General features: G+C 36.4%; 1 protein-coding gene across 1 annotated transcript in view; it reads right to left on the minus strand.

Moving 5' to 3' along the window:
* Positions 1–1447: 1447 nt before the first annotated feature.
* Positions 1448–27423, minus strand: part of RPS6KA5 (ribosomal protein S6 kinase, 90kDa, polypeptide 5) — a 68604-nt gene continuing 42628 nt past the window's right edge. The window contains exons 7-16 of the mRNA XM_009583171.1: positions 19467–19617; positions 17907–18068; positions 16600–16725; positions 15736–15869; positions 12449–12542; positions 9995–10165; positions 6386–6577; positions 5620–5779; positions 4447–4610; positions 1448–3475 (exon numbers count right to left, since the gene is read on the minus strand). Coding sequence (XP_009581466.1) covers positions 3236–3475; positions 4447–4610; positions 5620–5779; positions 6386–6577; positions 9995–10165; positions 12449–12542; positions 15736–15869; positions 16600–16725; positions 17907–18068; positions 19467–19617 — 1594 coding nt within the window. The 3' untranslated portion in view covers positions 1448–3235. The remainder of the gene's footprint in view (positions 3476–4446; positions 4611–5619; positions 5780–6385; positions 6578–9994; positions 10166–12448; positions 12543–15735; positions 15870–16599; positions 16726–17906; positions 18069–19466; positions 19618–27423) is intronic.

Below are 27423 nucleotides of genomic sequence, written 5' to 3' on the forward strand. Positions count from 1 at the left end.
TCTAACACCTCTTTACCAAGACAATATAAAGTATTTATAGTACTAATGAAGATTGGCTTGTACACTTCAGATTTGAAATAGTGGTATGAATATGAAAAATTTGGCCATGGTCTTTATATGATCTAGAGTGCCAGGCTGGGCAACAGGTTAAGCTGAGACAACATTGTTCTGCCAAGAGCAACTAGTCTCCTGCAGGGACATCTGAACAAGAAGTAAACCTGCTCTTGAGCTGCCTCGTTTGCAACTCAGTTTTAATGGAGATCAGCAGTTGTTTATGTAAAGACACTAATCTAAAAATTCAGACAGCTTAGTGTCAAACACACCTCCTCAAGAGCTCTGTTACCTGGAGGCAGCAGAAAGTCAGAGGTGATAAACATTTCAGCTACCCCAGGTAACTGGTTCAAAGCAAATGCAAGGCAACACCTAAATGTACTTACCCCTGCCAAAAAGTATTACCCTGTTTTTAAATTTTTCTTTAAAAACTACTGTTAGAACACAAAGAGGATACAGAAATAGTCATCTATAAAAGTTGTCTTTGATACCAGTGATGTATTCTAATAATTTCAGTCTCACAATAGTCTCTCAAAACCTGTGTGAAAACAACTCTGACAATGCAGCCATTATCTCTAATGTTCAGTATCTTGTGCAAGCATTCTTTTTTTTTGTTTCATCAGTTTGTCAAGCAACAGTTTAAATTTCCCAACAGGGAAACAACTGTACTGCGTTCCTAACTTTAAGAAGTTATTTCAGCTGGGTCACAATATTCCAAATCCACCTGGTATCCAAAAGTTTCTTAAGCTTAAATGAAATCAAACCGAAAATTTTTTTTTTGTTGTCCTCACCCTGAAGACAACAAATTCCAAGAACTCCTCAAAGTGCAAACTTTACAAGTAACCTGTTCTCCAACCTCCCAGTTTACTCGTACCATCTACATAACAAGTATTAATGGTGGATTGTTTGTTGTATTTACAGCAAGTTTATTGGGGAGAGGGAAAGTATTCTTTTTACAAATGAGCCATGTTCACTATTGAGATTACTTCCAAAGAGAGCATTCAGAAAGCAAACCTGAATATATTACATTGACAATTATTTTTCAATATTTTAACATTGGCCACTTAGAATTGGTTGTGTTATTAGCACATACACTGATCTTTAAATATACTACTTCTACATAAACAGTGCAAATCTCAATATTCACATCAACCTGAAATTAATGCTGCAATTACTGTTGACATTCACATCAAGAAAGTAGTAAAATATTTCACATGAGCAATTCCAAAACCTCAGAATGCCATTATTAAAGAAACACAGAACAAACATGATGGGCTTCAAAGCCTTGTTTTGATACACACAATCCCTGTAAACATGGATGTATTGTATTTGTCAATACTGATATCTGATAGAATTCTATAAATAAAACCACTGATATAAACAATTCCTATAACCGTTTTTGCATAGGGTTTGGATTAAGGTTGCTTTAAGATAGAGCAAGCTGTTAACAAAATCCCCTAGTCAATTAGCCTTCCATCACACAAATTTAGGCATATGATTAACTTTACACAAGGAGTCTCTCTGACTTCAGTGGAAACTTACACATGTAAGCATTTGCAAAACTGGAGTCATCTTTAGCACTTAAGTCACCCCTAGTCATTTAGAATACGAGCGATAAAGAGCTCTCCATAAATTTATAAAATATGCTGATTTAAAAGTTTATGCTGATGTTTCTGTAAGTCACATTTATGATTCCAAACAACTATGTACATACTATACTATCACAGTAGGAAATACTTCACTGTAGAACACCACAGTGAACAAGTTGTGAAGCACAGTGTTCAATATAATTTCCCTTTAGTATTCCCAGTGCATAAGTTGTTAACATCTACACTACACAAGGTGCCCAGGTCTAGTATTTGTTATATACAATGTAAAAGCAAGATAGAAAGAGCTTTGCAGTTTAAAGTAAGGAATGAAAACAGTGGGTAATATACAGGGATTCACTCCTGCAAAGTACAGAATTCTCCTTCACAATGACCACAACCACCAAATAAGGTGGATTTCAGGTCATTCAACCCCGTAAAACAGTGCTCAGCACCTTGTAGGAAGAGAGATCTGAGTGCACTTTATTATAAAACATCTCCTTTTGATGTTATAAAGTGCAAAAAAGAAAACATATATTCTAATATTTTATAGTCACTATTAAACTGCTGTATTTGCACAATGCAAAATTCAAATAACTTGGTATACATTTTGTATGGACCCTATAATAACAAATGTTGAAAGTGGAGGGTTTGCATCTTTAAAAAAATCTTAGTATTTTAAAGTTATTGTGTAAATATAAAAAGAAAATATAAATTATAATTAATTCTTGAAATAGATTATTTTAACATGTGATCATTTTCCAAAGCATTCAATATGAAATTTCACTTTCTCTTATAGCATTACATTTTAGAATCGGTAAAACATTTTAAAAGTTAATAAATTCAAAAAGTAGAAGTAAAAATGATTGTATCACAGTACTAGACGCCTCACCTTATCAGACATCTTTTACCCTAGATGTTTTTTAAAAAATTAAATAAATTAAAAAAAAAAAATTCTAAGACTTATATTCCCAGTTGTTTAGAACAAGATATATGGAGTTACTTTTTAAAACAACGTAAGACTTCCAGAATGCTTCATTTTGCACTTAATTCAAATAAATGGGAAAGAATGTAACCACAAATTTAAAAGGCCTTAAAGTACTATACTGCTTTGGTGCATTGTACCAATGATTCCTTACATGCATGAAGAATCAAATTCTTTGACATTCTTCACAGAGTTGGGTAAAAGCAGAAGATCCAAGAGTTCTATACGTGTTACAGAGCTTTCCTTCCTTTGAACAGTGGGGAAGAAACTGGGACGAGGATTCTGACACTGAGAAACAGTCTTCCTCCAAGCTGTACCACGAGCAGCATAGCTCCTTACCTTGAGCTTGACTGCACGCTAGTAATTTAGCCCTAAGAGAATACAATGTTGGTTGTATAATAGTATTATACCATATCCAGTGATACCAAACTTAATGCTAAAAAGAAATGTATTGAAATACAAAGCTAAAAACGTATGATTGAAATACATTTTTAAAACAACAGACATATTCCTGTAGCTTGTAAGCCACAGGGAGAAAGGGTCGGAGAAGACAATATAGGTACTACCAAGTTTATAACCACTTAAATCTTCAAGACAGGATATTCTCTGCTTTTCAGTCAGAGAACTGGAAGATAGTTTCTGGGTTATTGCTGTCTGTAGGGTTTGTTGGCTGCAGTGTCTTTGTAGGTGTAGTTTTACCATGAGAATGAGAGGAAGAAGAATGTGAACTTTCACTGGAGCTGCTACGTGTCTCTGTGCTTGTACTTGTTTTTTTCATTTTCCTTCTCTTTGCAAGAGGTGCCTTGTCAACATTCTGGAGACAAAATCCTTCCCTTTTGTACTTGTTAAAGGCCTGTTTAAAAATAAAAGGTAATTATAAGCTTTTCAAGAGGTTTAAGACATTTTATGGCTCGTAGCTTATCATGAATGTTCTATGGTAAGTCGTAAGATAAACCATAATCTCTTGACAGATCCATACTAATTCTTATTGTAGCTGTGACAGTAACTTTACTAGCCTTTACATGTATTTAAGAGCCAACACATAACACTATTAATTGGCACGTTCCCCTGCTTGTTCTTTTTAATTTAGAAGTATTTTTTTATTAAGCCTTAAACCTATTTAAGGCTACATTTTCAGAAACTACACTTATTTAAACTACAGTTTTTCTTTCAGCCCAAATTATGTTACATTATTGGGACCTCTCCAAGTTAACAACTCCTTTCTTTCTCTCTTCTTGGTAATAAGCATCTACAAGTATTTCAGCATAAATCTGCTCAATTTCAGTTTATTCTCTGTAGAAGGAATCATGAGAATCAACACTATGTTTGTATAAGACACTTGCAGTTCAAATATTTTTAATAAATATACAATGGTAGACAAGCAAGTCCATTAAAAAAAGTATCCATGATATTAAACACATGAACTAGGTATGTTCCAGAAATTTTACCTTGATTTTGTAACCATAAGGACAAAAAGGCAAACAGTTACTTAAGTAGAAAGTTTCTTCTCTTTTTTATAGAGGTTTGAAGACCTTTTAATAAATTTCTCTAAGAAACAGACTATTTCTAATAGCTATTGCATGAACAGCTGTCTCTCAGTCCCCAAAGCTCCATCAGTATAAATGTCTTCAAGAAATTTATTCTTGCATCATCATTCATGTTTTCACTGTACTCAACCATAGATGTTAGATATGGAGGAAAAAATTGCAGCTATAAGCAATCACTGAATTATAAGGACAAATACATATTTTTAATTAAAACATACAAAAATCTAGATTAACACATTACAAAATTTAGCACAACGTAAGATTTCTTAGAACTTACATGAAAAGTGGCTTTGACATATGTATGCACCGCAGCTCCTGAAGAGCCTAAGTTATCAGGAGTCATTAGAGGGTTGGATGACAGCTGGCTGCCATCCTGAAGCCATTCGTTGTATCTCAGGCTGGACATTTTAATTCTTTTGTTTGGATCCACTGTTAGAAGTCCTAATAGAAATATATTACATTCTCTTCAATTGTGAACTATTTATCTTCTTTTAATAGAAAATGCAATTATTTTTTAAGAAAATCTCATGCATTGCTTTGATAAGTAAGTAATGACAATATTTATCCTAGGTATGCCAATATTTATCTTAGATAATGCTCACACAATGTTACATTATCATCCTCTCCAGAAGAATCATTAAATGCAAGAAATTGCTATTTAACTGTTTGGTAACTCACATCTCTTTTCACACAAACTCAGAACTACCAAATGATTTCTTCACTTAAAACCTGTCTAGGATGAAGTTCAAAAGAGTAAGCCTCAGATTCTCTGCATGATCCACTGAAGTCTGAATCTGGAGATGCCTACATTTTTGGCACAAAAATTCCTTACAAGCCTGCTTCTTCTTTCTTCCACAGAAATTCAGAACTCTATCTTAGTAGAATTAAGATCGGTGTCTTATCTTATGCTGAAAACATAATTAGATGCTCAAAAGCTTAAGGGGAATCAAAGCATGGCAAACGTGAATGAAGCAGCTCAGAAATACAGTAGTCTTGGTACACACATTCAAAAACAGCCCAAGGAAAAAATTATAGTAATACTTTCATTTTCTGCAAAAGCTTAGCTTTTAAAACATTTATCTCAACCTGGTGTTTTTACAAAAGCAAAAATAACATAAAAGAAAAACTCTGCTTTTAAATGTTTTAAAAGCATGACTTCACTTTTTCTGAAGCTCTTCAGTTACTTCTAACCCTGCTAACTTTCTAACAGCATCTCACTACATTAGAAAGCTCTCTGCTAGGCGTACAAGCAATTTGTAATGCCATTCTGATGTGTCCACCTTTACCCATAACTTGCATTAGGGGTCAGTACATAGCTCAAGCTGTGGATACTACTCTGTCAAGTTAGGCACTCTGATGCTGATCACAGCATCCAGATATTGTATAGTTCTCAAAATTTTATCTTTTGAGATAAAAATATAAGGTACATGAAATATCTGTGAATACATACCTTGAATTAACTCTTTAGCTTCTGCAGAAACATTTTTCCAAGCTTCTCCTTCAAAGGAAAATTCTCCCTTTTTTATTTTCTTCATAATTTCCAATGCACTGGTACATGTTAAACTTTTGTCTTGAGACTGAAATGGTACCTGTCCTGATAGCATTGTATACTGTCATGAGAACAAAGCAGTATTAACAAACACAGTGTATGTACTGACAACCCTATTACTAAATATGGAGTGCTGTTTGCATCACCAGCGCTATACAATAAAACTTTGACTAGCGTAACTTCAAAGCTATAGAAAATTTAAAATATGCAAGACTTTCTCTGGAGTCCTTGTTAGAAAAAACATTCATATGTTTCAGGAAACTATAAACAAAACACAATGGTATTTCTACCCAGTTTATATCTATTGAAATTAATTTTCTGTAAATCAGAATGCAGGCTGATTCCTTCTCTGAATTGAAACTGTAGGAAGATTATATGGATGCCTGTAAAATCTCCTAACAAGAACATCTCTTTTCCAGAACGAGATTGTATCAAGTATTTTTTCCATTCCCAGAAATGATGAATTAAATTTACTGCTTAGGAAAAAAAAATCTCCACCCCTGGAAAACATCTGTATTTGGAACCTGTTATTTGTGCAGCAGTATTTCCACCTCACTTGAATTCAGCATCTACCCAATTCAAGTCTGAAATTGTGTCAAGTCCTTTGCATTTTAACAAGAAGTAAATACATACAATAAAGTTACAATTAAAAACCTCTATCACTCACCAAAATGACCCCCAAACTCCACAGATCACAAGATTCGTCATAACCATTGTGATTGAAGAGCTCTGGGGCAGCATAATGAAGAGTAAAGCATGGAGTCTTAAGAGGCTGATTATCAGGTGGTTTTAAACGAGCAAAGCCAAAATCAATTATTTTTATTTCCGAATTATCAGTTTCATCTGTAAACAATAAATTCTGAAATGCAAAGACAAAAATCAATACCAGCACTGCTAGAAAATTGGTTAGAATACTTAATAGTTTTTTTTTTCCTATGTTTATTACTACAGAAAATTTACCATTATCTAGAGAAAAGGGGAACTGGGAGACACTGGGAAAAAAAAGGAAAAGTAGAAATAACGGTACTCTGGGATGTAAGAAAATGTGATGTGTTTATCTGCCTCCTGTATATCTGCAAGTTAGGATAATTCTGTCTGAGATTATTAATGAAAATGGGTATTTAGCAGAGAACAGTCACGAAAATAATTCAGGGAACACTGACAAGAAAAAAAGCAAAGACATCAACATTAATGGAGAATTGCCTTCTTCCTCAAACAGAAGTAAATTTTCTTAAGCTTCCACTTCCTTCTGGCGTGTTGCAAATGACAGCTTTCTTGTGTGTGGAACACTTGTTGCATGTCTTGTCTTGTGACTGAATAGTCTTTGGTCCTCAAGTGGTAACACACTGAAGCCATATTGCCATGAGCACAGTAATGCAAGAGAATAATTTGAAAGCAAAGGTTGGTGGACTAGAAAGTGCACCAATAGCTCAGTAGTTGTACTGACTGCTATCTGGCATGGATCTCAAAGTCAGTATAGATATGCTTTCTGGAAGAGATCTGGGACCAACCGGCATTCAAGCACTGAAAGTCACATAGCAGTCCAACTGCGAACCAATGCCTACTCCTTACACCAAGGTAAAAAACTTTGATACAGTAGTCCCTGAGAATTCCAGCTTTACAGACTGGAATGTGGCATCTCGGACTTGAGGACAGACAAGTTGTTAGCAGTTTGGAAGAAGATTTAAGACGATCTGTTCTTCTTTTCCCTGAGTATTTATATTTGTCAAGAAAGATACAAGAGTGAAGCTAAGTCTTAGGAGAACTGGCTAAGGCCAAGATGAATTATAAATGATTTCTACTCCCCCCTTAAACTTCTGAGAGAAGAGAGGAGAGCAAAATTTTGCTGTTGCCTTTACTGTTTAATCTATGCAATGCTAGAAAAAGTCTCAATATTAGAAATCCTATAGCCCTATGTAATTTTGTAATACAAAAGGTGAATGACTCAAAAGTAATTAGTTTCGAATTCATTAAGAAGGGGAAAAAAATGATTGCTAGACTGCAATCAGATCAATAAGAAGAACCTGAGAGCATTCATTATGGATAAAAGAGAACAGCTGCTACAAAACAGTATTTTTGCATTCTGTACTGCTGTTGTATCTTAATGCACAATCAGAAAAGTCGGTTTTCCATAGTAAAATGTTGTGCAAAATGGATCTGAAGGAAGCTTAATTTCAGCAAAAATACTAATACAATGAGGATAGGTGATAAATACAATCGTCTTTTTTCTATGGTGATGCTATATAGCCAACAAGTAAATAAAGAACTGCAGTAGCATTGGTTTAAAAAGACCTCCTTTCTTAAGACAAAAATGAAATTGGTTATGTATAGAAGGAAAGGTACAGTCCAAATGTCCTAAGTTGGGTTCAGACTACTTTGTTGATTAGGTAAATAAAACGTGTTTCACAAAAACCCACACTTAAAGCTATATTCCACATATATTTTAAGGATATATAAACAACATTATCTCTGCCTTGGTAGGTTTTTTTCTAACATGTTTAGAACCCAGTTTACAAATTAATGATCACTTCACAGAAACAGTCCTCAAATCCTCTACTAAGAGGCTCCAAATGGTCACATATGCTACACGAATTATTTCTGTGAATTCTCTATTTTCTATCCAGTACTTTTCCTCCGTTTTGCAGAGCAATATATGTGATCTAAGCAATATATGTGATCTTGCTTAAACAGAAGAGTCTTCCAGTTCATGCAATTAAAAAAAGCCTCATCCTTAGTGACAAGTAACGAGCCATATTTTTTAAAATAGACTTATCAGTATCACATTAGATGTCAAAGTTGAACATCAAACAAATCTGACTGGAATTGTTAGAAAAGCAACAGAATTTCCTATATATATATATATCTTTTTACAGAAAGGTGCACGAACCACATCTATATTGGGAAGCCTGCATATCCCATACTAAGTTCATGTCTGAACCTAAAATAGTAACTTTCAAAACCACAAGCAGGAAGGAGACAGGCTGGTTAGTCCAACTTTGTGGAGGCAATGCATTCTGCAAGGTGTTTGCTAACCCTTCATTACTCGGACTTCCCAGACTTCTGTTCTTGAACATCATGTAGATTTGAAGACTGCCTAATTTACCATGCATCCAAAGCTCTGCTTTACCGAATCTGGCCTTCATATTCAAGATGGTAATAAGACTAAAATGATGAGAATATGAAGAGAGAAAGGATTTCTGGGTTTTGTCCTTTTAATAATGACTTGTTTCAAAAGGTGTTTTCTTTCCTTGGTTATGTCAGCAGAGAAACTTTTTCCAAGAGTCACATTTTCAACTGACACATTAGAATTTCACAATAGCCCCTCTTTATTTAATTGTTTATTTAGTAGACTCCAATACAGAGATTTTTTCAAATGCATATATTTTGGACTGATTTTCAACACCAGTTTAATACCAACACCTAGCAGACTTCTTTACCTGTTATATTGGAATCACTGTAAAAGAAGTTTGTAATATACCAGAAGGTATGTCACAAAAGGATGAAAAATCAGTAGGAATAGTGGATCATTTTAAACTCCAGATATAAACAGAGTAGCTATTTCCTGAGGTACGATGACTGTAATCACCAATACAATATAACATCCTTACTGGATTAACTAACATCAATCTACACTATTCTTGGGCTAAAGAAAACTAACACATATCCAAGCCCATTGTTGGCAAAGAAAAAGGAGGAAATATTGGCCCCAGGAAGCAGAACAAAGGCAGTGGTCAACCTTACCATAGTAAACTGAATTGTCTGAAAGGCAAGAGTAGTTTTGCGAAACTACTAAACTCACTGAACTCAAATCACACATCTTTATTAGTTGGCTGCGTTAGTTTGTGGTTCATTTTGTGTTTAACTGGGACAGAAGACAGTACAAGGGTGTCGCAGCTACCTCCAGAAGAAGCCCTACTGAGGGAATTAAGATCAAACAAAAGGTGGAAATGTACAGGATAAGTACCCAAGCAACTTAGCTCTGCTTGTGAGCTGTTTCATACAATAAATATATACTTACCACTAGTAAAAACTGTCCCCAAATAGGCAAAGAATGTTTTTGAAACAATTTAGAATGTAAATTGCTTACAAAATTAAAAATGTTTCCTACCAGTTACTTTTACCTATGAACAGAAAAATATCTACAGAATTTGCTAAGTGAAAGTGATAACATTTTATTAAAAATAAAGAAGTAGAAAAAGCTGGAGGAACAGAAATACATCACATTCCAGATATTTAATAACTTAATGTCTAAACATACATAAGCAAGTCACTATACCTCAGGTTTCAGATCTCTATGGACTACTCCTACATCGTGCATATGGCTCACTGCTGAAACAAGTCTGCGCATAATATGACTGGCTTCAGTCTCACTGAAATGTTTCTTTTTCTGAATACGTTCAAGCAATTCTCCTCCCTTCAGCAATTCCATTACTAGAAATGTGTGAAGCTGAAACAGAGAGAAATATGGGATGTTAGAAATTTAACATTACAAGCCAACATTCATTCAGGAGCTAGGTGCTATTCTGACAGGTTCTCAAAGTTTGAAGAAATAAAACTGCTACTCATAGCAATTTGGAAGCCCAGTAAGAAGCACCAAATTACATCTCAGTTGACATTTTTCACATCAATCTCACTGAGATTAAAGAATGTTGATGTCTTCTCCACGTCCACCCGTATTTATTTACAAAAACGCAATGCCGCCATGTAAATGGATAAATTGTAGGGAGACAAAATGCCTTTCTTTAGGCTAACAAATAAAGCTGGAAAAAGCTAGACTTTTGCTGTTTAAGCTTGTTCTGATGTAGGGATATTTTTCTATTAATATGCATAAGGATCTAGCCATTTATGTTACCAAATCCTTTAAAAGCACCCTGAAACTTTAACGTGAAATCAAAGATTTTCTAGAATTTCTTTGATTTCATCCCCTACAGAGTAGTAGCCAAAGCTACTCTCTCATTTGAATCCCATCTTCCCAATGATATCTTCCCAAACATTAAAGAGTATTTTTTTTAAATTAAAAAAGTAATTGTTGTTTAGATGGCTGTTCTTTTCAAGACAATCAATAAGCAGTGACTTCCTTGATTATAAGGCAACATTAGCACACAATCAACTGCAATTCAAATGTCTTGCCATTAAACAAACAGCAGATTTCTCAGGACAGGAAAGTGAAGTTAGCAATCTCAGAAGGCAATGGATGTAGGCATGTGATGGCTTCTAGCGTTTCCTTCCCCTGAAGGAATATTTGCAAGCAAAGGAAAAAAGTTCTGGGAAGAGGTCAAAAAATGAAATTCAAAGAAATAGTCAGGAGCAGAAGGTGCACAGTATTTAGATATCAAGGAACAGAAGCAGAGCCATGTGGACAGAAAGCGGTAATGCTTCTTAGAACCACAAGGTGCCAACTAGTCACATTGCTAGTAGTGCTTGTAAAATATCCTCTCCTGCAAATTTTCTTTATATCTTGGGAATAGCTGACAGAAAAGTCGGAAAGGATAAAGAGTTTTCTCTGCTAGAAAACTTCTTGTGGCTCACCAAGAGACTGCAACCCAATATTCTACTAATGTAGAATTTGATCAGACTGATATTAGAGCAAGTTAAAAATTGGAACTTCTTTTAAGACAAACCGCAGAAATATCAAAACTAGAAAATTTTCATCAGTTCTTCAGAATATTGTGCATGAGTAATCTGGAAGATAACACCTGGGAGCTACCAGGAGCAACTAAAAATACAATGGTTTGGCTGATTAAGAGTAGCCTATTCAGTTGCAAAGCAATTTGAAGAACATTATTGTTTTAGATATTCCTGAGTATAGTCATTTTACTCAAAGGAAAGTGAAAAAAGTGTCCTGTCCTACACAATGTACTCATACTGTACATAAATGCAAAAAAAAAGCTTCCTTATCATTAAAGATTACAGTACAGATTTTTCTTCCTCTCAGCTCATTTTAGAAGTGCTCCACATGAGCACTCCGCTGGTCCTTGTATAAACAGCATGATGGGGATAGACTGGGATATGTGGGGAGGCAAGAGAGCCCATGTTCTATTACAAAATCATAGACTAGAATCAGAGTAGTTTAGGTTGGAAGGAGCCTCTGCAGGACACCTGGTCCAAACTCCTAGCTTAAACCAGGGCCAACCTCCAAGTTAGATCAAATTATGGCTTATTACATGCTGTGGACTTGCATTACACTAAGGAAAAAGACAACTAAGGTCTCCAAATAAACCCTAAACTGATCTCAATGTATTTTCAAATAGAGACTCTACTTTCACATTTGATAGTTTAGCAAGCTACTTGGTTATCTCCATTAAGTTACTAATATGTAAGAAAAAAATGCTAGAGATGTAATCTTCATATGCAAGACTTCCGAAAATCATTTCATAAATATTATTTTAAGATTCATGACAACCCTGAGGGAAAGTGATTAGGTACCTCAGTATCATAGATAAGGAAACTGGGCAATGAATATATTGTATGATGATTAACAAAGTAGACCAAGGACAAAACCAGAAACAGAATCCACAACTCCAATTCTTCCAAATACTTTTTTGATTTGCTGGAGTAACTGCAAGTTCCTTTGAATGCAGAACTTCTGCTTCATGTTCTATACTCACTAGACAAAAGCCCTAGGAAAAAAGCTGCCTCCACAGTAACAGTACGTTTAACTCCTATAAGTTCTTGGGAAAACACATGACAATGTGTTTGGCAAGTGCTGATTATAGTTTCTTCAAAATACCTGGTCATGATAAACTTCATGTAACTTCACTACATTCGGGTGTGCTTCGCAGAGTTTCAGAGCTGTTATTTCTCTCTGGGTGTTGGCTTCCATTCTGGAAAAATTGAGCAGTCATTTTGTACCAATTTTACTGAGCAAATTGCACATTAAAGCGTTACACCTATTTTTTTAATTGCTTGCAATCCAGATTTTTTAATATTACAACTGCTTGAACACAATTAAAAGCATATTCAAAGTAAGCTGAGCAAAACTCTCCACATAACCCTGTAAGTTAGGACATTAAAAAAACCACACCCAAATCAAATAATGTTTTTGATGCAACTGCAACTTGCTACAGCAAAAGTTGAAATGGTATTGTAGAATAGTTTCTATCTAAAACAAACCTTTCCCTTAGTCCAGGGCAATTTGACTTCACCTCTGTTCCTACAAATATTTGTTAGTTCAGCTTTACCTTGAAGACTCAAATTATTGGCCCAATCCTTTTGCATTCTTATAGGAGATAAGTACTTCCAAAGCTGTATGGAAACTATGAGATCCTACTAGAAAAAAGAGTAACATCATCTATATATATGAACTGTATTATACAAATGAACCCCTAAACAGGCCATCGTAAAAATTTGAAATGGAAGAGCTAAGAAGAGACTAGCTCCAGAGCAAAAATCATCGCACAAGTTCTCTTTCATGTACTGAAATCTATAGCCAAAAAAAGTGAACACAGTGAACATTATAAAAACTATGTGAATGGGGACAGAGCAGAACATTTTGTTTTCCACTAAATACAAATGTTGGTTTATTTTGGGCAAATAGTGCCCAAAAATTTTTGCCAAAACTCTCTCCAAGAAAGGCTAATCCTGTACTGACTTAGAGAATGGCCTTATGGATAACACAGATAGAATCTCTCTCACCACACATGTTCTTAATTTTTGGTTGCTTTTTTTTTTTTTCCTAATTAGGACCAGAACTGCGATGAGAATTTTGTGCAAGAGAATTCTGTTTTTCTGCAGGCTTCATATAATCAACAAGTAAACTAAGCTGTTCCACCTGCATCTCTGCTGATGTTGCTGTTTTAAACTGAAAGTGATTTCAGGTCCTTAAGAAATTAAAAAATCAACCCAGATAGTCTTTCCCTCCTAAACTACTATCAGGAGAAGGTGGACCCAGGAAACAGATGGAAAAGGTTCAGTATCAAGAACATAGAGCTTTAAAATTTGTGTGTGGACTTTTCTGAGTATTTCACCTCTATAAATAACTACTATCTCAGGTTTTAGGCAGACAATGTCATGAAAAACAAATGGGAAGCTCTAAAACTCAAGCAAGTTTACAGGACTCCACTGTTTCACTGGCCTTCAGACACACAGATAAACCTCAAATTATTGGATGGAGGTAGGTCCAGCACTACTAACAAAGCAACACCACAGAGGAACTCTTGATCTACGCTTTCACCTCACGTATCATGAAAAGGTTTACCTAGGTGTAGGATTCACTTTTTTGGCACCTTTGATGAGTAGGAGTGAAAGACTGTCTGACTTTAAGGCAAAGAAGTTACTAGAAACCTATTATACTTTTCCTTTTAGCAAGAGTTACTAGTGTGGTCCTCAGAGCAATATTATTTGCAGTTTAACAGTTTCTTATTCAGGGCTGGTTTGTGTGGCCATTCAAAGTGTGGGTTTACTGCTACCTCTAAATACTACACAAACATGCTCTGAGACTGCTCACAGCCTGCAATCCCAAGAAGATCTCTGTATACAGACCACTTCTTACCTTCATTTAGCCTGATCCACCAAGATGAAGGAGAAAGAGCAAAAGAACCTGTGAGTAATATCATTTAGGGACGTAATTCCTAAAAGTTTAGTTCTATGGGAAAAGTCAATACTAGTTTACTCACTGTTATCCAGAAACAAAAAATCCATTAGTTTAAGATGAGATGGGAGTACTGATCTGCAGCTCTGCATGCACCACAGAAAAAAAAATCTGACTGTAGACACAAGGCAGAGATTTCCAGATTAAAACACCAAATGTAGGTGTCTACTGCATACTACTTGTCTAAGGTCTCATTATAATAAGAGAAATTCTAGTTAAAGAATCTTACAGGGTGAACTAGTTCACCATAAAATACAGACCTAGAGCAGGATTCAGTGGCCTAAGCATAGGACAGCCTGGAAGACATCAGCCATGAAGACATCTACATAAAGGTAGTAGTCACAAGACTGATGGGAACCGGAGGACAGAAAGGACACCAACGGATGCTAAAATGGCACTAAGTAGATGCGTATGTTTAAGCTACTGAATCCCACTGCTAGTGCCTGGTCATTCGAGTCTCTCTGCAGGCTCCACCAATAGTTTTGAGTAGGCCTCCATTAATTGTAGTAGACCTCGAAAAACTGATTCAGACACCTATATTTAGGTGTCTTATTCTTGAACTTATCCTATCCAAAAAGCATGTAATGCAACACTTAAGTCTGGTGGACAGTTACTTCTAGAGTCTGGAAAAAACAGAGGTACAGCCAAATGTCTTGGAGAAGAGATCACTGTGAACTATCATTTTGATAGCAGAACGTTTACACTTTTCTTTCTCTTTCCTGCCAGCATTCTACAACACACTAGGGACATATTTACTAATGAACACTGCAAAATGAAGCTAAAAATCCATCCACCCCTCAAAGAATCCCTTATCTTCATTTTTCTCTGGGCAGAAACTGCCAGAGGTATCTATTCTGGAAGAGGACCAGATGGTCCCCATGTACAAAGCAAGTCAGCTGCCTCCATTGTGGTGTTCTCTTCAGAACATCCAGGAAACAAGATGCAACTTAGAACTCCATAGTCTAATTCCATTTTACACACACACACAAAATTAATTAGATCTGAGGCAACCCACACTACAAATCCTTCTTTAAAGCAATGTCCTAGGCAATCAATTGGGCTGTTTAGGAAAGTGAGCTAGCATAAGCCTACATTCAGTTCACTTAGTCTAAAGATAGGAGGGCCTTATACCTTACTCTGGTTAGAAGCAAAATTAGGGGAAATTAGGGTAGAATACAACTAGGAACCAGAAAAGTACTCTTTAGGTTTCTTCTTGTGTCCTCCCCAACAAGAATAACATTTTGTTTCAAAAGACTCTCAGAATCTTTTAAAGGTCATAAGGTCACTATAAGTTTATGTAGATTCTTCAAATAGGAAATTATTTTAAAGTCATTTTTCCACTTCCAAAAATGTAGCGAACATTATTCTAATCCGTGGGTGACAGTAAGCAAAGAAAATATTTTTATTGTCTTATAGAATATTTATACCTTTTGCTAATTATTTTTACTGCATACTCTTGGCTAGTTTTCTTGTGTAAGCACTTTCGACAAATGGAAAAACTTCCTTCTCCCAATGGTTTCTCTTTCAGATCCAGTTCATAATGATGATAAAATGGAGAGTCCTGTTAGGAAACTGTCTGTATTTAGTTCTGCAGAATACTTTTAGTATACACAGTCAAAGACAAAGAGTAAAGTTTTGTGAGAATTTTTCATCTACATTTAAATTGTAAAAGAGCTCTCTTTTTGATAAAATATAATCTTAACTTCTATTTAATAATATGCATAAACTTTATTCTAACAATCAAAGAGTAAATCTTATGTTACATTAAACAAACATAATCACTAAATAAATCATTACTACTACAATAGCTTAAGATACAAAATATTCAGACAAACAGGATCAAAGATGGCTGTACATACATTTATCCACAAAACTATGTGCTTGTTCGAAGACATCACAATAGCATGTGTTCTTATAAGGCTTCACATAACTATACATACTTTTGGGTAAATACATCATAGAAGGAATTCTGATATAATTAAAGTAGCTTCAAAACTATCTACAATGGTTGGCTGAATAAGAACTATCAGGAGTCAAATTACTATCATTACTATACTTCAGTCTTCTGGAAAACTAGACAATCATCTCATTTTTCAGATTAAACTTCAACCACTTCTTAACAGTATCACATGCAAATTATATGCTTGGATCGTCTGAGGAGCCATTACAGAGAACAGATAAATGAATAATGACTACTTTGTAATCTGTAGCCGAGCTTGTGATTGCTGCTTTGAAAGTTATACGCAGTTCCAAGTTAACCAAATTAATTCCACTCTTGATATTATTATTACCTTCATCATAGCACTTCTGGCAATACTTGTAGTTCCAGGCCGCTCATCCCCCATATAAAACTGAAGAGGATCTACTGTCGCTGCATTGCGTTTAAACAAAATAGAAGGTGCAACAAAAGAATATCCCTGTGAAATTAAGACATCAGAAAAGGGCATGGCTTGAAATTGTTGCACACAAACTATCATATTGCATACAAAACATTAGAAGTTTCAGAAGAATTTTTCAAAGAAATCAAAGTTTTCATAACATAATACAGAAACCGTAACTGGCTCATTGATGGGTAGATATGACTCTGTTCAATGTCAACAGGTATCTTCCTGGAATTAGTTGTATAATTCTCCACAGTTATAGATAAAACAATATAAAAATTCTGGTAAATAATGCTAAAAGTCTGGCTCAGCTTCAACTGTTTTGCAATAGTGATAAAGGCTCATACTTCAAACTAGTTTCCCAGAACACTTTTAAGTTAAGGCATAAAATAGTTTTTATGTTGTGATGTAAGCATCAAACCATTTTAAATGGCAAAACAAAATAAGCTTCATATTAATGATGTGCCCAGTTTGGGTACTGTAACAAGAACAGCTGTGACTACCGCCGCAGGATGAATCAGATCATATTATGATGCATACATTGCTTGCTACAGTCATTACAAATCTAACAACTTCCAAAATATGATGCTGTATTTCTGTACACTAAGCTGCTCAAAAACAGCCAATAAAAAACAACAAAGCACAAGAAGGGGGAGGAGAGAAAGCAATCTGAACTGCTGTTCACCTCTGCAGCTTTGGTTCCAAGTTCAAGGCTGCACATGGGCTGTTTTTGCCCATTTGACATCCAGACAGTGCAGTCCAAGTAGGGATCACTCTTTAATAGCATGGAGGAGATGGTAAGAAAAGCTTTGTTACTGATCTGTATAGAGTAGTCTAGTAATTAGAGCACTCCTAAAGGACGTGGAAGACCTACTTTCAACTCTGCAGTTAGCTCCGACTTCCCAAAGGAGTACCTCAACTAGAGCATAATGTGGACATGGGCAAACTACGTTGCTGTCGTCAAAACTGGAGGCCCAGGCTGATGGAGTCAAGATGACAAGACTCATAAGATATGAAGAATCAGTAAAGGACAGACTGACTTCAGTCCAGCAGGTAGGACATTCAGCTGGGAATGGAGAGACATGGAATTTTGTGTTTGCAGTAGGACTGTTTCCACCTTTCTCATTTTGCAATTGCTGAACAAATTAGCTATACACATGGAATTGTTCAATAAATGTTTGTTTTTTTTTTTAAATTAATGTGAATTCTTAAAATACCTGAAATATTCTTTCTGAAGTCTGAGGGGTTGCTGCAGGCGAATATGTCGGATCCATTTCTGTAAACTCTTCTGCAAAATTACTGACATCCAACTCATCTCTGATTACTGGTTTAAATGGAGCTGATACTTTTTTGGCAGCTAAATCATCCCAATTCATATTCTAAACCAAAAACAGGAAAATAAGTTTGAATCAAATGAAAATTTAACAGAAACAAGTATTGGAAAAAGAGACTTGTTCAGAAATAAACAGTCCTAACTCCATTTGTTTTTTTCCACAGGCAGATGAAAAGCATTCAAATTATGCCCTACTAATTTGCTTAGGTAAAGGCAAGAAGTATCATACTTAAATATAAGTAGACAGAATCCAGTTTAAAAAAAAAAAAATTCAATACAAAGAAATTTAACAGTGGAGATAAGCCAAACAACTAGTGTGACAGCCCTTAAATTTCTTCCTCTATTTCGGAGGAAACAACATTTATATTTTTGTAAGCCATAGTGCATGCATGCAGTATCTTCAACTTTTCATTGCTGATTTCTATGCATAATTACTAATATCAGCTTCCAGAGCCCTGAGAGCATAATGCCTCTGGATTCTTACTTAAATGCATGGCTAGAAGTAGGAAGCATAGATATGGTAGTTATGAGAAAATGGCCCTATTACTGTAAAGGAGTGGAACTGAAATGAAGTCAAGATTAGAAAGTGTTGTATAAGGAAAAAAATGTATCTTCCAAAACAAACAGTGAATAAAGGAAGTTTAACTCTACTTTGTCAGACGCTCTTATAAGAAAAAGGAAATACAGAAGGGATGAGAAGAAACTGAGAAGTTAAAAAGCCAAGATATTGCCCATGCTAGATGTTATGATAATTACATTGAAAATATTTATATGAAAGGTTTAATTGATACCACCAACTTTAAATACTCCAAAATTTATACTAATTAAAAATACATTTAACTTCAGAAGCACCAGAAATACATACTTAGTTTTTTCAAAGAAAGCACACAATTTTAACCGTAATGGATGGTACAGTACAGATGTTGTACACAAATCCAATCTTTGTCACTGTTTGAAATCAAATGTTAATACACTGAAATCTGAACAGAATTAAAATCTACTAAACAAGACTAAAGATTTAATTAGGCAAAGGAAAATACAGAAGAGGCGTTTATCGCTAATGGTGAATTTTATCAATATTCAAATTTTACTAATAATGTTAGCGGCTAACTTTCTTTTAAAAAAAAAAAAAAAACACACAACATACAATTTAAGTCTTTTCCATTAAACCTTCCGGTTTAAGTAGTGTGTCTTTTGGCTGCTTCAAGTAACTGTTAGAAACAGACAGAATATATTAAAAATCTACCATGCCTTTCTTGTAGTATGCACAAAATCCATATACATAAGCACATGGATATTCTCACTAACTTCAATGCAATTATTCATGCAATTAACACACCTCTAAGCTATTCTGTTAACAAAACAAGAGAAGTTCTTTAGACTTGGATTTCAAAGGCACTAACCCACGTTAGTGGTATCTGGGGAGTTTTGTCGTTTGTTTTACCTGGAAAAAGGGATGCTGTTTGATTTCATCAGCATCAGTGGGACCACAACCTAGCCTCTTCTTGGGGTCTTTCATCAAAAGACGCTGAATTATATCCTTAGATAGTGCACTCATTTCTTGTGGATAAGGTGGCTCACTTTTTAATATTCTCCTGTAAAACAAACAAAATAACAATTACTTGGTAATTACTTTAACATGTTGAGTGTTAAATCAAAGAGTTGCCATACTAATGGTAGCGTTTAACATTTCACTTGAACTTCTATCGTACCCAAAGACAGGACGATGACAAATGTGAAACCAACTTTTTTTTTTTTTAATAAAGAAAGGTTTGAGGAAATGCAAACATGAAACACAACATCTGTAGGAGATAAATTATGTAACTTAATCCACAAAAGAAAAACAATCCTCATTTCATACATACTGAGCTTACTATTACTATTCAAAAGAAATCTCATACCTACAACAGATAGCTCCACAAAAACATCAACTTGATGCCTAACGAGTCAAAAATCCAAAAACAATTCCAATGTTAAAAATTATTAGAAAATAAAGAGAAAAAAAACACACTTGGGCCATTTGAGGTTTGCCTGCACCCTGTATATTGTGTGCAGTGCTCATGCCCTACTCTCAAAAGGAGGCACCGTTAACTGGAAAAGTTTTAGAGAAGAGTAACAAGATTAATCAGAAATACAGAATGTGTTTCATATTAAGATCTACAAAAAAGGTTAGGACTATCCAGCTTACTGAAAAGGGGACTTAAGGGGACTGGGCATAGTGTTCCCCTCAAAAAGACGAACAGTAAAGAGAAAGTGCAGAGAGGCCTCACTGTCTCTTTCAATACAAGAAATAGGAGCCATCAAATAAAGCTAGTGGAAGTTCAAAATCTTGGAAGCCTAAGTAGAATCATGTTTCAATACCTATCTTTTATATGTGTAGCTCCCACAGTTTTATGTAAAGAGGAAGGCAAGTTTTCCTTCAGTTACTCCAAATGTAGATATTGAAACTAAGGACTCTGAAGGAAAACTGAGAATGCACATACAGGCAACACATACCAAAGACACGTCAACAGGTTTAAAAAGATACACTCACAAAACCCTTTAGCATACAGAATCACAAAATGGTTGAAGTTGAAAGGGACCTCTGGAGGTCATTTGGTCCAACCCCCCTGCTCAACCATGTATCACCTAGAGCCAGTTGCACATGACCATGTCCAGATGCCTTTTGAATATCTCCAAGGGGGGAGACTCCACCACCTCCCTGGGCAGCCTGTGCCAGTGCTCGGTCACCCTCACAGTAAAAAAGTATCTCCTGATGTTCAGAGGGAACCTCCTGTGTTTCAGTTTGTGCCCATTACCTCTGGTCCTGTCACTGGGCACCACTGAAAAGAGCATGGCTCCCCCTTCTTTGCACCCTCCCTTCACGCGTTCATACACATTGATGAGATCCCCGAGCCATCCCTTCTCCAGGCTGAGGAGTCCCAGCTCTCTTGGCCTTTCCTCATATGCTTCAGTACCTTAATCTTCTTAGTGGCCCTTTACAGGACTCTCTCCAGTATGCCCATGTCTCTCTTGCACTGAGGAGACCGGAACTGGACCCAGGTATGGCTTCACCATTGCTGAGTAGAGAAGGATCACCTCCCTCAACCTGCTGACAGCTTGTCTAATGCAGCCCAGGATACTATTTGCTGCCTTTGCCACAAGGGCACGTTGCTGGCTTATGTTCAACTTGGTGTCTATATATCTATATGCATACTCTCACTGTGGTGACTTCAGGAAGCATGATACATGGAAGAAGGACTTAGAATGCCTTCACTAAACACAGACTGAAAGATCTTGAAGCTATGAGAGACTGTAAGGCTGAAATTATATGAGGTTGCGGCAACACTAAAATTGCAATTGTTACATGTCTCTGATACAGCTTAAGTTGATCACTGCAGTACATTTCTAAATTTTGTTTAAAGTTACTGCATGACATATCCTTAGGGTCAGCTATCCCATGGGAAATTTTTTATCATGAAATATGTAACTTCTTGGATCACTCCAAAAATAGATGCAGAGTGTTTCCTAAATAATCTTGTCCTGCCAATGTGGAAGGACAAAAACAAGTTCAATATGCACATATCCCAAGGGTCGTTTCTACTGACGTAGTATTCAATTTCAAGCAAACAAAAAGACAAAGCAAGCTAACCTCTTGGTTTAAACAACACTGAAGCGAGTTAGGAAAATACAGTCTGAGTTTTAAGATGGATTGTATCTTTAAATGATGTAAGGATGATCTGACAATAAGGGTCTAAATCACAGCCACTCTGCTAGCAGAAGTCACAGCAACCATAAGCCTTGTCTTCAACTTCTGGACACACTTCACTTTACAGAAAACGAGAAGAAAGCACAATATTGCCAAACGATTTCTTAATTAGAGATGTTAATACCAAATTTAAACATCACTAAACAAGAGGATTTTTACAGTGTAGGACTGGTGGAGAAGTAAAGATTCAGCCTCTTCAGAAATCATCCAGATTCAGAAAGGAGAAGCGGGTAAGGAAGTAAGAAAACCTTCCTGTTGTAAGACAGAAGACCGGACATTTGATAGCAAAATTACTTCATTTACAGGAGGGCCAACAAAATCTACAATGTCTTCTCAGCTTGAAAATCACTTCAGTTAGAGGAGTCCAAGGAAATGTATTTATCAACCTTTCTGATGAGAGAATCAGAAAGGTATATTACAAAGATCCTGGAAAGAGACAAGTTCTCTTTGGGGTTTCAGAAGGGGGGGAAAAAACCTTAAGTCAGGTTTTTTTTTTTTAATTGATTTCTAAAGCAATGGGATTGAGACTCTGGGATGTTCCTTAGAATCCAAAAGAGAAATTCTAGAGCATTTTTCTGTCTGAAAATTGTCACAGATTACAGATGGCCAAGACAGATAAAAATCTGAAAATGTCTCTGAAAAAAGATGCTGAATTGGGATGATTGGTAACATGGGTAACAAAGAGAAAAAATGAGTACAATTTCTCTGTGCAGCCCCAGAAGATCAGTCTCTGTAGTAGTGATGCTGATAAGTGCTAGCAATAAGATTCTTGCCCGCATGTCAGGTTTCTGATACAAATACAAACATTCACATAAGAAAAAGAGAGTGAAACAAACACAAGCAGTGGAAAGTCTTTTATAGAACCCTGCACTGCAAAGTTACCAGAAAATGCTTAGCCAAAAGTACTTCTGCAGTAACAACACTAGTAAGTCTCATCCTTCTAATTGCAAATTTCCAGTGACATATTGCATGTCTTCGGTCAGCCTGAGAACTGCAATCGGTTGTACCACTGATGTGGTAACTGAGCAGAAAGTCCCAGCTGAAACTGAGACAGGTTTATAAAGTAACTTTTCCTATCACTTGACATTCTGCTCTTTGGGTAGAAACCACTCCTTAAATTCTTGGGGGAAGGAATCCCCTATAAAGATTATATCTGTCAAAACAATTAGCATACATATTTTGCCAATAATAGTTTGGTGTAACACTGTATTTTACCTAATGGAAAACTTCTGTGGCAACAGCATCAGTAATTCCTGCCTTTTGCCAAGATTACTGTTTTATATTATTTCTTTTTATAGGCAGAATTAACAATGAAGTGGTATCTAGCTATGTGAAAAGCAAGCTATGATTATATTGAGAGATATCTTCCATCTGTTGACTCTCCTAGAGCCCACTGCAGAGAAGGCAGCGTTTTGCCATGCTGTACAAGCAGACTCCATTTAAGCTGCATTTATACACGCCAGTGGCATTCATTCAGATATACTTTTGATGTTGCCGATTCATGATGCTCTGGACTGGTTCATAGAACCACGCTACAGAAGTAGTGAAGAATGAAGCTAATTTATTTAGAATTTCCAAGAACTACTTACAATTATAATGGAATTGAAGTACGTGAGGCTGTATACACATTAATTAGGATGGAAAGCAAGCTGTCCGAAAAGAAAGACCATATGGGATCAACATGTGAAAAAGCAGAAACTGGCGAAGACTAATCAAGTAGCTTGATCAAGTAAAGAGAGTCTGGCTTCACTAGTACAACATTAGTGAAGTGTTGTACTGAAGGGTAAGTCACTGAAGGCTACAACAGCAGCCCATAAAGTGTTCAGAGGAAGGAAGCTGCGTGTGTCAGAGTCCTTCCTGGGATGTCTCTGCTTCTGAAAAGAAGCTATGGCCTTTAGCATCAACCTTCCTTTCCTTTTCTGAATCACCTCCATCCTTTTGCACATTTCATGTTTATGTGGTCCGGTAACAGAGACAGAAGCAAGCAGGAAGAATTAAGTATCCTAAGTGGCAACTATGGTCAAAGCTGCTGAAGGACTACTTTGCTGTATTTTCTGCTTCTCCTAGCCTAGTACAATGCTTCTGAGCTGAGATTACCCCTGCTGATGAGAGCACTCTGGCTGTACTGAAAACACTTTGAGAGAAACCATCCCTTGCATAGGTCAAGGACGTTATCACTTTGAAGTCTGTCCTGGTTCCGGCTGGGACAGAGTTAACTTTCTCCCCAGTAGCTTGGGGGGTGTGCTGTGTTTTGGGTTTGGTATGAAAGGAGCATTGATGGCCCATTGATGCTTTGGCTGTTGCTGGGTGATGCTCGCACAGGAGGGGGGAGCACAGCCGGGGTGGTGGACCCAGCTGGCCAATGGGGTATTCTATACCAGGTGACATCATGCTCAGTATAAAAACCGGGGCGGGGGCTCGCCGCAGTTCGTGACACGCGGTCGGTGGTCGGTGAGCAGTTGCATTGTGTATCGCCTGCTTTGTATATTCTGTTGTTGTTGTTGTCCTCACTGTTACTATTACTGTTCTATTTTGTTTTATTTCAATTATTAAACTGTTTTATCTCAATCCGGGGGGTTTTCCTCCTCGTGCTCTCCCGATTCTCTCCCCCATCCCACCAGAGGGGGGGTGAGTGAGCGGCTGCGTGGGGTTAAACCACGACAAAGTCCTAGATCATTTGCATTTTACCCTTGGTATTGTTTTGAAGGAACTTAAGTTCTGATGAATTTCTCCCATAAATACTACAGACCGAGAGCATACATGATAATGCGAAGGACATGCTAATGAACGGTAAGGAGGAGGAGGAGGAGATGCTTAATCTTCAGTGAGTGGAGGATACAGTAGGGAAATGACACCTTGACCTTTAGATGCTCCTCCTCTTTACCAATATCTTCAGAGCCACTCCTGTGTAACAGAGGCAGGCTGCTGAGCCTGACAAATCCGCCAAAGAACTCACTGATTTTGTTATGAAAAATTCATAGAGTTGCCACCACTGATCTATGGTAACTCGTAGTTTAAAAATCACATAGTCTGACCACAGGTTTCTTATCTGTTCTTTACCAAAGCAGTAGAGATGGGATATGTGTTTGCTGGCTGAATAAAACATCCTTCTACAGAAGGCATAGTATTTAAAACCAACCAGAAATGCAAAAACCATGTGCCAAAGGCTTATACTACAGTGTCAGTCTAAAGAGAATTTGAAGAGGATTCTGACCTCGTTCATTCCAGGGTGATAATCTTAAGGACTTGAGCAGAAATGCCCTTGCATGCTCGATAAAGGCCTTATAAAGACAAACAGTGTCGCTGGGAGTTTTCCAGCACGAACAGCAGATTGCTCCCAATGGTTAAGATAAAATGAAAGGGGAAAACATGCTGTTAGCCTGAAGCTGAAAGGTATTTTCTTAATTTTTCATTTTAATTAACTCTGTAAACAGCTAACTAGTCAAAATTCTGATGCACTGCAGAGCTGAGAAAATCCAATTTATGTCAAAGAATATGAAAACACCTATTGACAACAGGACCGATTTGGCAATTTGACTTATTGACCAATTTGACCAATTGATCTTTTTTGACCAATCTATAAACTATATTATAAAAATTACTATTAAATATATCCACTGAGTGATCATTTTGAGAAGTAAAGCATAAGCTATGGAAAACTAACTGAAGATGGGGTGCTTGAACAAATTAGTGTCAATTCATTATCGGAAACCATAGCTACTTAACTTGTTTAAAATAGTAACAGTGAGAAACACAACTGATTACAAGGAAGGAGGACGAAAATGTTTAGGAAGTGGTAACCATTAGGTGCCAACCAAAGAAAGATCTTATAGACAGAGAAAAAAACAAAACTCAACTATTTTGGTCAAGATACAGACATAAAATATGCGATACTGAGACAGAAGCCAGCTTTCACCCTCCACTGTGATTAGCCTGAAAGCAGATGCCTGAACCTGACTGTGGAAGAGATGATAATAAAACATCTAAAGTGCAGAACCTGAAGCTTTTTTGCTTCCACCAGGTAAAAGACACAATCAGATCACAAAAAACTGAAAGGATCACCATAGCTGACCAACAGAAGCATTAGGTTTATGCTAGAACTGTTACTATAGTCTATTATCAGTGCTCTCAGAATTGCATTATAAACAGAGATACATATCCATCCTGATGTTCAGGGAATTAGAGAAAGCAATGCCAAGCTGTAACCCTGTTAAAGGGCAGAGGGACAAGTTTCCAAAGCAGAGCTTTCACCTTCACATTTGAGAACAACTCTACTGAATACCCTGTCATCTCAGAACTACTAATACCGGATTCTTTTGTTCTAGCTTTGAGCAGTCGATTTATGTGTGCATCCCCAGTTCTAGGCAAGTCAGAGACTTTGATGCAATACTTACGACATTCTTAAAACCATCTGCTTTACTGAAAGGTTGAACTGATCTGCAGGCAGAGTCACTGATGTGATGTGATTCACATTAAGTCTAGCATCAAATGGTTTCCTTCATGTGGCAGAGATTTCCTAATTCATTGCTATCTGTTAGAAAAGCATCATTACATTATTGTCTATCAGTTCTTGGACTCTAGACTCCTGTCTAGGCATGTAAATGCTGTACATTCTAGGTAGACAGCTATAAGCTCTAGGATGAAACTCCAGAAGAGAACATGCAAATTACAAGTTGGATTTAATGACTGCTCTGTCCTTTAAAAGATCTAGCAATCACTGGAGTCTTCACAGGCAGAGAATAAAGAAGGCAATCCCAGTATATACCTGCTATGCATCTTCCCAACAGTTTTATTAAGAAAAGGTTTCTTGCAGAATTGTGGACAAAGTATCTTGATAACATCTAACGGATGGTCAACTTTCAGCCATCCTCCATGAAGTTTAAATAAAGTCTAACCAACTATGTCAAATAAAGAGCATAGGCTGCTATTAGCATTAGTATGCTAACATGTTATTATATGCTTCTACAGATTATTTTATAGATGGATATATGTATAAAAATGGAAAAGACAGATATCTATCTATTCATAACCCCAAAGCTGGTAAGATTTTCTAAGCTCCTGCATAACAGCAAAATAATACTCCAAAAAACTTCATGCTCATTTTAAATCCCTGTATGTATGACAAGGCACTCAAAAGTGAACACCCTAAAATGGATTTGTCTGTCAAGTCAGCACTACAAATAACTCACAGTGAAACTGAAAATACTGGGTTTGTAATCAAACCCGGCCCTTGCCTATGCTTTTGCAGGATGGGTCCCATCCACGGCTCTGCAGCAATGGAAGTCCAGAATTCTCAAATGAAAGGAAGATTTGGGAAGAAAGGAGAAGAAAGGGCAGAGGGCATACTAGAAAAGGAGGGATACTTTAATAGTTCTGTGAATTTTTTTTTATCAAGTTTAATAACCCATAACACCAAGCATGTGAACAAAAAGAGTCTTCAGAGAGAAAGACAGAGACAGGGAAAATTAAAGTATGCACTTAAGTTGCACTTGCCATGAAAGAGAAGTCCGCAGTGTTGTCAAAAAGATTATGAACAAAAGAACTGAACACAATCTCTCATCAGAAAGAGTAAAAAAGATAGAAACCACACAGTAACTATTTCTGACAGAAGAACTGAACTGTCCATTAGAGAGATATTTCAGAACAAAACTTC

Source organism: Fulmarus glacialis, unplaced genomic scaffold (assembly GCF_000690835.1).
Source record: "Fulmarus glacialis isolate BGI_N327 unplaced genomic scaffold, ASM69083v1 scaffold8158, whole genome shotgun sequence".
NCBI classification, from domain to species: Eukaryota; Metazoa; Chordata; class Aves; order Procellariiformes; family Procellariidae; genus Fulmarus; species Fulmarus glacialis.